This window comes from Ranitomeya imitator, chromosome 4 (genome assembly GCF_032444005.1).
Source record: "Ranitomeya imitator isolate aRanImi1 chromosome 4, aRanImi1.pri, whole genome shotgun sequence".
Taxonomy (NCBI): Eukaryota; Metazoa; Chordata; class Amphibia; order Anura; family Dendrobatidae; genus Ranitomeya; species Ranitomeya imitator.
The window spans coordinates 415,850,225-415,863,579 of NC_091285.1; the positions used below are offsets into that span (position 1 = coordinate 415,850,225).

The window sequence follows — 13,355 nt, forward strand, 5'->3', positions numbered from 1 at the left end:
GCGAAGGAGGAGACGAAGATTGTGGGTGCATCCTCTATTGACCCAACGCCAGAGTAAAGGACATTTCCAGAGACTATATTCAGCTTTGAGGGCCCATCCAGACAAATTTTACCTGTATACTCGCATGTCCATCAGGACTTTTGACATGTTGATGGAGATGTTACGTCCTGGGCTCACCTATCAGGACACCTGGATGAGAAAATCCATCTCTGCTGAGGAGCGTCTGCTCCTAACCTTACGGTATGTCTTTTGACCTTTTATATTTTTTGTTGTTTGCAAATGTGTTTTGTCCTAATATGTTTCAGGTACTTTACTTAGGCATGAAGCCACAAGCACCGTTCTAAAAATGTGGGTCATATTAGAGTATCGTAATAATGTGAAATGACCCTTTTTGCTTAGTCAATAATGACTGAAGAAAAAACAAGGACAGATGCAGTCACTGAATCCACTAAAAAAATACTTTATTACAAAATAATTATAAAATTACATACAACAAACCAAAAACAATGGTGCAGAAGGGACCAGCAGATGACAAAATACATGCCACAAGCAACATAAAAAACACAGTCACCCAAGGTACGGTGACCCCAACAAAGGTCCAGAACCACCCAGCCAATGAAACAGAGCACACAGCCTCATGCTGGCCACCTCCTAAGCATAAAGTTTACAACAATGCTGCCTAGAGAGGGCTGAATATCAGCATAAGTAATACATAAGAGTATAGTGAGAGGTATGTGGACACAGTGGTCCGCTGTACATATTACCTGCTGTGGCGGGTCCGGACCAGCGTGGGGGACACCGAGACACCCCGACGCGCGTTTCGGTGGATGTACCTTCCTCAGGGGGCGCAAGATGTCATGAGGGCAAGGACCGGTCATTTATAGTGGACCGCAGAGCACAGCGCGCCATGCAGCGTACCCTCCCTCCGCCCCCAGCATCCAGCCAGCACAACCGGAAGTGCGCGGGGCCCCGCGTCAGCCGGAAGTGCATGGCTATAGGCCGGGACGGCAGAAGGAAAGCCGCGCATGCGCGCGTGCATAGAAAGAGAATACGGCGGCCATAGATGGAATGGGCAGCGAAGAGGGCAGGGATATGAAGCGACCAAACGGCCGCAGAAGTAAATAAAACAAAACAAAACGGACACACCGCAGGTCAGGAGGGATCCCAGGTACAAGGTAAAACATTGACTATAACCAAAACGATCTATATCATAATGACCCAATGACCAGCAAATATTAGGAAACCCATACCAGAACCAAAGATGGAGTACATATAATCTGCCAATGGCACTACCCGCAGTAAACCCAGGACAAATAGTAATAAATAAGCACAATATTAGGCATAAGTAAAACACCTGGTGGTGGCAAATAGCACAATGGTCGCCGCGGCAGAAACAAAGACATATATACAGTACAAAATATAAGTGCATATCATATAGGCATACAAGTTGGTAGAGTCCAAAAAGTACATGTTTCTATAGTCTCATGTCCGCTTGTAAAGCCACGCTTCATTCTTCAAACTGCCAGTATAATATAGGCCACCAGTATCCATGACAGCAACGTATAGAGCTACGGATCCTAAATAACAAAGAATAAAAGAGTTAAAAACAAAATACGAAAAAATGATGCGGAGCGGCAGAAAAACACAGCAGTGTGGTGACTACAGATAGGGGGCAAAACTGATATTCTCGTTCAAGCCCAATGGGCACACTGTATTTAATAACCAGATCCAGCGTGTCTCCAGTTGGCCAAGGCGCTTAAATAAATTCCCTCCGCGGATATTGACATTCAAAATGTCAATACCGCGGACCCTAAAGAGCGAACTATTCCCTTGATGTTTAGTCAGGAAATGCCTAGGAATGGTCTTCAGTAAGGTTGTATCATTCTGGGCACCAGCAGCCTCAATCCCCAGGACGTGCTCCCGAATCCTCACCTTCAGCTGCCTGGTGGTCATCCCGACATAGATCAACCCACACGGGCAGGTAGCGTAATAAATTACGTACCTGGACGTGCAGGTGATGCGTTTCCTGATATTATATTCTTTTGACCCATTAGAGCTCAAAAATGTATCGCATCTATCCATATTCGGGCACGCGACACACCGGCCGCAAGGCACAGAACCCCCCGGAGCCGGTATATTGTCCAAGAATGTTCTAGGGCCCTGCCCATCATAGTGGCTTTTAGTTAGCAGGTCTCTCAGGTTTCTCGCTCGCCTAAAGGTGAGGAGAGGTCTCTTAGGAAGGAATTTTGCAATGGTGGAATCAGTTTGCAAAATAGGCCAGGCCTTGGTCAATGCCGATCTTACTTTATCAGCCTGGAGGTTATACGTAGTGATAAACCGAAGTTGATCACCGCCATTAGTTCTATCTTCCCCCTGAGGTTTATATAGTAGACGATTACGCGTAGAATATTTGGCCCTGTGATAGGCTTTTTTAATAATCCGTCTACTGTAACCGCGTTCACTAAATCGGTTGGTCAGTTCCATAGCACGCTTCTCAAAGTCGGAGTCTGTCGAGCAGATCCTCCGTAAACGCAGGAACTGGCCAACCGGTATCGAAGACACCATATGTCTGGGGTGACACGATGATGCGTGCAACACCATATTGGTCGATGTGACCTTCCGAAAGATGTCAGTATAAATATCCCCAGACGCATCCTTAGCAACCACTACATCCAGGAAACTAATACTAGACTTATCCCAGACACACGTGAGTCTGATGTTCAGGTCATTACTGCTGAGGCACTCGATGACTGAGAAAATTAAATAGACACTTGTGCTTATTCCTGTTTTCATATTCCTCATGTTTTGTTTGTGCTTTTTGTTCTTGTTTTGCAGCTTCCTGTCCACAGGCTTGTCCTATGCGGGTCTACACCTGGAGTTTCTCATTGGGCGTTCGACAATTTCAGTCATTGTTAGGACAACCTGTTCCCAAATATGGCTGCAACTTAATGAAGTTGTGATGCCTGAGCCAAAAATGGAGGATTGGCTCAAAATCGCCACTGGTTTCAAAAATAATTGTGAATTTCCCTAACTGCATTGGAGCTGTGGATGGGAAACATATCAGGGTGCGTAAGCCGCCGAACTCTGGTTCCCAATTCTACAATTATAAGCAGTTTTTCTCTGTAGTTCTGTTAGCAGTTGCTGACAGCAACTACAGGTTTATAATTGTAGACATTGGGGCCTATGGGCGAACTGGAGACTCTAGGGTCTTCAATTCGTCCATAATGGGTCGGCGACTACGTGACAACCAGTTGAACCTCCCACCACCACAACAACTCCCAGGCTCCAATGCGGAAGCAGTGCCTTTTGTTTTGGTTGGAGATGAGGCCTTCCAACTGACGAGGCACGTCATGAGGCCTTACCCCAGGCGCAACCTTGACCACCGGCGGAGGGTCTTTAATTTGAGACTTTCCAGGGCACGGAGACTGGTTGAGTGCGCCTTTGGTATTCTTGTAGCCAAATGGCGGGTTCTTCAGTCTGCCATTCAGCTGAGTGAGGCTTCAATCAATGAAGTGATCAAAGCCTGTGTAATTCTACATAATTTTACCAGAATACATGATTGTTCGTCTACAAATTTGGAAGATCACGTCATGACCAATCATAGTAAGCCTACCCCATATGTCCCTCCTCCGCGACGTCCCCTTTCTGGCCTAAAAGTTCGTGATGTGTTCACCAATTATTTTTTGAGTCCTCAGGGTGCCACTCCCTGGCAAGACTATGCAATTTTGCATGTGTAATGTTTTTTTTTTTTTGCGACATTTTTGCATTACCAAATTTGACAATATGTCTCCTGATTTTAATTTGTTCACATATGTTTATGATCATATCATGTGTGTGTGAGTTAATAAGAATGAACAGAGTGCATCCATAGTTTGTTTCTTACTAACGGCAAATTTACTTTTGAAACTTGTTTGTAGATTTAGTTATTTTTTAGCATAACAAATCTGGACAAATTAAGTGCCCCTTTTTTTTTTTAGGAAATAAAACAAACACAAAAATAAACATTACAGCTTGCTTTTTCAGCACAATCAAAACCTAATTTTGGGAAACAAAAAAAAAACCAAATGTAGCCAAACAAATTACAAGTCCTGGTAGGTAGGAAGTGGAGAAGTGGATTGGTCTGGGTCTGCATCAGGTGGCCTTTGTAGGCCCAATTGTCCAGCAGCCTGTGTGGATGTTATAGTGGCCTGAGGGAAATTCTGCCTGCTCTGATGCTGGCCACTTTGATGAGTGGGGCCAGGATTTGGGAGATAACCCAGATGTTGCTGCCCATATGTGCGGGAATCATACCCCAAACCAAAATGACCATATTGTCCAAACCCAGGTTGGGTCCAGCCTCCAGCACTGGGTGTGGACAAGTGGCCATGTTGGGATGGGTGCTGATATCCTGCAATATGGTGCTGAGGTTGCCATTGTTGGTTATTTGTGGGTTGGGGTGGAGGTGTTGGCTGACGTGGAGGGGGTGCTTCAGATCCTTGTTGCGCATGCAGGCCTTGTAATCTCTGAGGCCGCAGAATATTTTCAGGTGACATCTGCCACTGTTCAATCATCTGCATCAGATTGTATGGGTTATTTGGGGGGGTGCATGCGTCAATAAGGATCTGAAAACACCCTCTCAAACGCAGCCTCAACTCCCGCTCTATGGAGCGTAAATACTGTGCAAGGCTCCGTGTGAATCCCTCCTCCCCATCATCCTCTCGAACCCGGGCCAAATAGTTCATGACCCCAGCATCCACGTTTCTCCTGCTTTGGAGAAGCTCTCTCCTGCGTCGTGCACGCTGTGGTCTGACTGCAGCCTGTTGGGATCGGTCAAGGGCAACAGTTGGGCTGCTGCTATTTCCAGGGTCATCCTGGCTAGGTGCTGGTGCTGCTGCTGAAGATGAGAACTGTGGGGCCTCTGTGTTTTCTTCTGCTGCAGCTGGAGCTGGGTGGCCCGATGAGGAACATCCTGGAGGTATTGAGGGAGCAGCAGATGGACCAGCCACCTCTTCACCGTCTCCAACTGGGTCAATGACCTGTTCTGAGTCAGACCCTGTCTCCCTGTCAGTGAGGTTAGACTGAGTTCTGCAAAAGATAAATTTTGACATTTAATATGTTTTTTGGAATCATCTCTCCCCATTAAAAAATTAACCCAGTTTGAGATTTTGTAACTTACGGCCTGAGGTCCATGCTGGGGTTGAGAAACGTTAGGCGGTCAAAATAAATATATTTCTTCTTTTTTGGAGGTGCCCCTGCTCCACTTTTCTCCCGCTGCTGCCTCTCCCTCCTGTATTGGTCACGTATACTCCGCCACCTTGTTGTAACATCATCCACTGAAACAACAAAAATACACACATTGCTTAGACCATTATATGCAGAGTGCTCACACAAGGTGTAATGGAGGACACAGATTTACGGGTAGCATAGAATGAGGCATTTGTGGCTCACATTAAGCAAGAAAATTAACTAAAAAAAAAAAATTATGAAGCAAGGCCACAAGGACAGCTACCCTCTATCCCAGAAAACACAATTACTGGAAAACAATGTTAGTAAGGGCACACCTGGTCAAAACCTTCATGAAATACATTTATCATGTCCAGCACCATGTCTATACTGCTGGGATTTCTAATACTTTCAGGATGAATTAATAAATTAAGGTTTAGCAATTCAAAGTAGTAAGGGCCTGCTGTTTATCAAGAATATTACATTGCAAACATGGGTGTACTTACTTATTTGTCGCTGGGCCGCACGTGGCTGCTGGTCATACTGTGGGAAGAGGGACCCACACACGCTCCTCCATGCTGCTTGTTTGACTGCCCTGTTGGCGTAGTTGGGGTCTCTTTGGTCCCATATTTCTGGCCTCTCCTGTATCAAAATGATCAGCATGTCTACATTAATTATGCGGGCCATGCTGAATCTCTCACTCCGTGGAGGCGTGCAGCAGACTTCCGGGTTCACTGTCTGGCTTTTTCAGCTAATTTGCATGTCTCACCGGCCTGATTCAGGGCTTTGGCCAGTTCAGGACATCTGCCAGTGAGTAGCGTATTTCTCGCAAGACACACGCATGGTCCGTATGCATTCCGTATTATACGCTCTCCCATAGACTTGCATTGGCGCATTTTTTGCGCAATACGCTGACAAACGCTGCATGCTGCGATTTTGTACGGCCGTAGAACGACGTATATTACGGATCCGTAATATACGGCTGATAGGACGAGACCCATTGAGAATCATTGTGCCGTATTTTTTGCGAGTTTTACGGACGTAGTTTCTGCGCTCTTACGTCCGTAAAACTCGCAAGTGTGACGCCGGCCTTAATGGCAGCATGTGTCAGATGATGGGAGTAAGAGTCCCAAAAGCCCCCACCTGATGTTATCGTTCTGACTTTAATATAACTCATCAGTCTCCTCAGCTCGCGCCGATCGCCGGCAGAGCATGCGAGAATGATGAGAGCCGTCTTCAGCAGATGCTGCTGGGGTTCAGCTCTTACTGTAGCGCTTCTTCCCCTGTGGCCATCTGTGTCATATTGATGTGGCACACTGTTATCACACGCGTGTCGCAAGTATTACACACACAGACACGGATATCTCCGGTACCGTTTTTTTCTGGTACCGGAAATATCAGACGTGTGAAACCGGCCTAATATAGGATGCAAGTGCAGTCTATTTGTATCCAGGTTACTGTTGTCTTCACTTTCTTTCCTGTATCATCACACGTCTAATTTTGCAAATATTCACTCTATGTGCTTTCCTTGTCTGCAGCTTCTTTTATTTGTTCTTGAAAGCAGGTGTAACGGTCGGAGGCAGAGTAAGGGTTAACATAGGGATTTAATCTAACAGCGTACTCCACACAGGGAGCGGGTAAATGGAAGATAGGGCAGTAAAACTTTATATGATTAACTTAGGGACAACAGGTGTATAATAAGGCAGGGGAGAGTTCAAAAGTATTAAACTTATTGATCTGGAGTTGATGAGGAGCAGTCTCTGAGATGATAGCGGTGGCATTCCGGCCTGAACGCTTGAAGAATCCGGTGTCGTCCTGGTATAGAAAGGGCCTTGGATTCCAGTGTCGTTGCTGGAAACATATCCATCTGTAGTCTCTGGTAAGCTTCCGCAGGCCACTCTGGCTTGGGCCTACTTTGCCCTGACCATGCAGCGCAGGAAGGCTCGCACTCAGTCCCTGCACACTACAGCTTCCCGCCCACACTGAACTCGTTCCCGCCGACTGTCTCTCTTTTATGTCCTCCATGCCCCCTGGTCTCAAGTTCAAAGGTCTGTCAAACTCCCCCCCCCCCTGCAACTCGGGTGACAGCACCGGTGAATCCGGACTCGTCCCGTACAAGGCACACCGAGGCTGTCTCTCCTCCTTACATTCTCCTGACACAAAATATCTGGATATCTGCGTACAACTACTTCCCTACTGCTAGAGGGGGTTACTGAGAGAGCTGTCAAAATTTGGAGTAATTCTGACAAATTTGTAACATATTTTTGCAAATGCACTTAACAATATAAAGGACTTACAAACTCCTCGCAGTGGCAAAAATTTAGTAAAATATTTAATGAATATTATTTAGAAAATTGCCTAACTTTAAATTTAGGAAGTAAAAATTCTGTGCTAAGGCATACATTCCCTTTAAACTTATTCAACATCTACAATACTTCACCTTGTACATCCAATTAGATGCTATGTTGTAAACAGATATATACCATATATGTCATACATTTACATCTGAACCATATATAGTACTGTGCAAAAGATTTAGGCTGGTTTCACACTTGCCTTTTAAAACGCAGCGTTTTAAACGTAAACCCATTTGGTGCAAAACGCGTTTAAATGCGTTTAAACGCAGCGTTTTTTAAGCATTTAAACGCGTTTTTCCTGCGTTTGCATTTTTGAAACGCATGATGAGAAGTGTGTGACAGCTGCCAATCATCAAAATCAACTAGAAAACCCACTATAAACATAAATACTTAGGGTCAGGGTTAGGGTTATGATCCCTAGTAACCCTAGGGATCCTAACCCTAACCCTAACCCAAACTCTAACCCTAACCCTAACCTTAGGGATCCTAACCCTAACACAAACCCTAACCCTAACCCTAGGGATCCTAACCCTAACCCTAACACAAACCCTAACCCTAACCCTAACCCTAGAGATCCTAACCCTAACACAAACTCTAACCCTAACCCTAACACAAACCCTAACCCTAACCCTAGGGATCCTAACCCTAACACAAACCCTAACCCTAACCCTAGGGATCCTAACCCTAACCCTAACCCTAACACAAACCCTAACCCTAACCCTAGGGATCCTAACCCTAACCCTAACCCTAACACAAACCCTAACCCTAACACAAACTCTAACCCTAACCCAAACTCTAACCCAAACTGTAAAACAAACTCTAACCCAAACTCTAACCCAAACTCTAACCCAAACTCTAGCACAAACCCTAACACAAACCCTAACTCAAACTCTAACCGTAACCCTAACCCTAACCCTAGGGATCCTAACCCTAACACAAACCCTAACCCTAACCCTAGGGATCCTAACCCTAACCCTAACACAAACCCTAACCCTAACCCTAGGGATCCTAACCCTAACCCTAACACAAACTCTAACCCTAACACAAACCCTAACCCTAACCCTAGAGATCCTAACCCTAACCCTAAACCTAACCCTAGGGATCCTAACCCTAAAACAAACCCTAACCCTAACCCTAGGAATCCTAACCCTAACCCTAACACAAACCCTAACCCTAACCCTAACCCTAGGGATCCTAACCCTAACCCTAACTCTAACCCTAACCCTAACACAGACCCTAACCCTAACCCTAGGGATCCTAACCCTAACACCAACCCTGACCCTAACCCTAACCCTAGGGGTCTTAACCCTAACCCTAACACAAACCCTAACCCTAACCCTAACCCTAGGGATCCTAACCCTAACCCTAACACAAACCCTAACCCTAACACAAACTCTAACCCTAATCCTAACTCTAACCCAAACTGTAAAACAAACTCTAACCCAAACTCTAACCCAAACTCTAGCACAAACCCTAACACAAACCCTAACTCAAACTCTAACCGTAACCCTAACCCTAACCCTAGGGATCCTAACCCTAACACCAACCCTGACCCTAACCTTAACCCTAGGGGTCTTAACCCTAACCCTAACACAAACCCTAACCCTAACCCTAACCCTAGGGATCCTAACCCTAACCCTAACACAAACCCTAACCCTAACACAAACTCTAACCCTAACCCTAACTCTAACCCAAACTGTAAAACAAACTCTAACCCAAACTCTAACACAAACTCTAGCACAAACCCTAACACAAACCCTAACCCTAACACAAACCCTAACCCTAACCCTAGGGATCCTAACCCTAACCCTAACCCTAATACAAACTCTAACCCTAACACAAACCCTAACCCTAGGGATCCTAACCCTAACCCTAACACAAACTCTAACCCTAATCCTAACCCTAAACCTAACACAAACCCTAACCCTAACCCTAACCTTAGGGATCCTAACCCTAATCCTAACACAAACCCTAACCCTAACCCTAAAACACAAACTCTAACCCTAGGGATCCTAACCCTAACACAAACCCTAACTCTAACCGTAACCCTAACCCTAACCCTAAGGGATCCTAACCCTAAGGGTTAGGGTTAGGATCCCTAGGGTTAGCGTTAGGGCTAGGGTTAGGGTTAGGGCTAGGGTTAGGGTTACAGTTTGCGTTAGGGTTTGTGTTAGAGTTTGTGTTAGAGTTTGTGTTACAGTTTGTGTTACAGTTTGTGTTAGAGTTTGTGTTTTAGGGTTAGGGTTAGGGTTTGTGTTAGGGTTAGGGTTAGGATCCCTAGTGATAGGGTTAGGTCAAGGGTTAGGGTTACAGTTTGGGTTAGGGTTTGTGTTAGAGTTTGTGTTAGAGTTTGTGTTAGAGTTTGTGTTACAGTATGTGTTACAGTTTGTATTTTAGGGTTAGGGTTAGGATCCCTAGGGTTAGGGCTGGGGTTAGGGTTAGGGTTAGGGCTAGGGCTAGGGTTAGGGTTTGTGTTAGGGTTAGGGTTAGGATCCCTAGGGTTAGGGTTAGGGTTTGTGTTAGAGTTTGTGTTAGAGTTTGTGTTAGAGTTTGTGTTAGAGTTTGTGTTAGAGTTTGTGTTACAGTTTGTGTTACAGTTTGTGTTTTAGGGTTAGGGTTGGGGGATGGCTTATAAGTGTGTATTCTTGTGTTTTTCTAAAAAAATGCATGCAAACGCATGTGCTTAAAAACGCATGCAATTACATAGACATCAATGGGTTTTTTTACCGCGAAAAAACGCCACTAAACGCCGCTAAAATTACTACATGTTGCATTTCTGCAACAAAACGCATGCATAGAAAAAATGCATGCGTTGCAAAAATGCGTCAAAACGCATGCAAAAAACACATGCGTTTTTAATGTTAAGTATAGGGGAAAAAAACACACGCTTTTTTTGCGTTTTTTACCGCAAAAACGCAAAAAAAAAAAACGCCAATGTGAAACCACCCTTAGTGCAGGTGTGGTAAAACTGATGTAAAAATGATTCAAAAATTAGAAATGTGCGGTATATTTTTATTAATTGACAAAATGCAAAGTTAATGAATAAAATAGAAAACTAACTCGAATCAATATTTGGTGGGACTTTTCTTTTGCCTTCAGACAGCATCAATTCTTCTAGGACTAGGTACACTTGTATAAAGTTTTGCAGGATTCTAGTTTGGTATTTGAGTAATACATCACACCGAGCAGGTGATAATGATCAACATTTTCATATGCAGGTTAAAACACATATCCTAATACAGGTACAGCGTGGCTGCAAAACCCCGGGGAATGAAGGTAAAGTAGGTCAATGACCTATCTTTACCTTCATTCGCAGTGAGGCGCCCCCTGCTGGATGTCCTCATATGAACTCGAGCCTGGGAGCTTTCTAGGAAAGTTCCCACGCTCGAGGAAAAACCAGCAGAGGGCGCCTCACATCGAATGAAGGTAAATATAGGTCATTGACCTACTTTACCTTCATTCCCCGGGGTTTTGCAGCCACGAGCACCGCTGCATTAGCAGAGCTCCTGGCTGTAAAATATTTTAACCCCTTCAGATGGATTTACATCGTTTGACGTTACAGATCTTCGGAAGGTATGTATATTGTTGGTTTATTATTTTTTCTTTGTTACAGAGCGAGGGTCTTCAGGTGGATTGAGAGTACAATAAAATATTACAACAACCTTTGTGTTTATTTCATTAAAATACTTTTTAATAATGTGTTTGTGTTTTTTTAACCCTTTACTACTATTAGATTAATAATGGATAGGTGTCATAATTGACGCCTCTCCATTATTAATCTGGCTTAATGTCACCTTACAATAGCAAGGTGACATTAACCCTTCATTACCCCATATCCCACCACTACACGGGAATGGGAAGAGAGTGGCCAAGTGCCAGAATAGGCGCATCTTCCAGATGTGCCTTTTCTGGGGTGGCTGGGGGCAGGTGTTTTTAGCCAGGGGGAAGTTAATAACCATGGACCCTCTCCAGGCAATTAATATCTGCCCTCAGTCACTGGCTTTACTACTCTGGCGGAGAAAATTGCGCAGGAGCCCACGCCAATTTTTTCCGCCATTTAACCCTTTAATTTAATAGCAAGAACGGCCAAATTTTGCACATACACACTACTAACATTAGTAGTGTGGAATATGCAAAAAAAAAGGGGATATGAGATGGTTTACTGTATGTAAACCATGTCTCATATCATGTCGGGTTTAGGAAGAAGATAGCAAAAGCCGGCAATTGAATTACCGGCTTTAAAGCCATCTCACGCTGGATGAAATATTAATATGTATACATATATGTGTCTACTGACATATATATATATATATATATATATATATATATATATATATATATATATATATATATATAGACAGAATATATGTTTGTTTTTTTAACACATGGATCCATTGTAAATCCGTATGTTGGTTTTGCAAGCCTACGAGAAAAACACGCAGTACGGATGCCATACGGATTACATACGGAGGATGCCATGCGCAAAATACGCTGCACACCCTGCCTACGGAGGAGCTACGGACCACTATTTTGGGGACTTTTATGCATATTACGGCCGTAATATATGGACCGTATTGTCTTACGCCGAGTGTGACGCCGGCCTAAGTAAGGTGCACAAGTGCCACAACAAAAAGAGGAGAAGGTGTAGGTGTTCACACTGGCCAAGCATAAATAAAAGGGCCAGTATATATAAATATATATATATATATATATATATATCAGATATATATCAGCGTCAGTGCTCTGCCAAAAACAAGATCAGTGAATAATGTAACTAATAATACAAGCATACAGGATACCTTTAGGGGTTAATGTCCGTGTGCACACGTGCCCCGACGCGCATTTCGGTGAGATTTCCTTCATCAGATTTCCTTTTTGGGAATTTTTCTCATTATATATTGTAAATATTGTAAATTCCTATGTATATGGAGCACCCTCAGACACAGGGCCACGAGTTCTCGGTACCGGGCCTCTCTGGTTCGGTTCTGAGGCTGTCACGGTGGCTAGACCTGGTCCACGACCCTGCTAAGGGGCATCCAATAAAGGTAGTGCAGTCTGTCAGGGGTTCGTGACGCCACCTGTGGTGTTCGGTCAGGCTGACCGACGCTGCTGTAGGGTCCGCTGGGGTGATGGAATGGCAGCTGGATGGTATACCTTCCCACAGGTGAAGTATGTCCCCAGGGCTTCCCAGTAAGGTGGATGGTAATGGTGTAGGGTGCAGTCAATAACGAGGACACAGGGTTGCAGTCTCTTTACTGAAGACTTCAGGACCCTCAATCCAGAGCACGCTTAACAGGGCTATCTGAGACCGGCCGGTCCGATGGGCACATCCAGAGTTTCCTTCGCAGATGGAAATCCTTGCCTACCACTAGTGCCTGTGTGTTGTAGTCCTACCCTGCTGAGCATTCGGAATAGTCCTCACAACTGCTGTTCTCGTTCGTTCTCTACAGCTCTCTCTCTCTTTGGTTCCAGATGTTACTAGTTTCTCGTCCCCCAGGAGTGTTATGGCTAGGACGCACCCGTATAACGGGAAGGCTCGGAGCTCTTCCAGGACCCTAGAGATGCCCCTCTCCACGCGTTGCCCCCTATGTCTTCGTAGGTGTAGTAAGGTAGACAGCCAACCTATAATTAATTGTCCTGCGGGGTTCGAAGTAAGGCCTAGAGTTAGTTACTCCCGCGGTGTTCCGGCCACCGGCTACGTGCCTCAGTAGGATGTTGCCTCGGTCCCACGGCACAACTCCTACTGGTACTCCTTTGTGCTTGATCTCATTTACACTGTTCCACAATATCCTTCCC

General features: G+C 44.8%; 1 protein-coding gene across 1 annotated transcript; it reads right to left on the reverse strand.

Moving 5' to 3' along the window:
- Nucleotides 1-4,079: 4,079 nt before the first annotated feature.
- LOC138674158 (uncharacterized) lies at nucleotides 4,080-6,055 on the reverse strand. Its single transcript, XM_069762074.1, has 3 exons — nucleotides 5,709-6,055; nucleotides 5,156-5,312; nucleotides 4,080-5,064 (listed from the first exon to the last, which is right to left on the reverse strand). The coding sequence occupies exons 1-3, from the start codon at nucleotides 5,887-5,889 to the stop codon at nucleotides 4,080-4,082; spliced, it is 1,323 nt and encodes a 440-aa protein (XP_069618175.1). The 5' UTR covers nucleotides 5,890-6,055.
- Nucleotides 6,056-13,355: the final 7,300 nt, after the last annotated feature.

Coding starts and splice junctions, on each gene's coding strand:
- LOC138674158 (XM_069762074.1), bottom strand. CDS start 5,889: ATGGCCCGCATAATTAATGTAGACATGCTGATCATTTTGATACAGGAG. Junction 5,313..5,708: donor TGCGGCCCAGCGACAAATAA/GTAAGTACACCC, acceptor TTGTTGTTTCAG/TGGATGATGTTACAACAAGG. Junction 5,065..5,155: donor CCCAGCATGGACCTCAGGCC/GTAAGTTACAAA, acceptor TATCTTTTGCAG/AACTCAGTCTAACCTCACTG.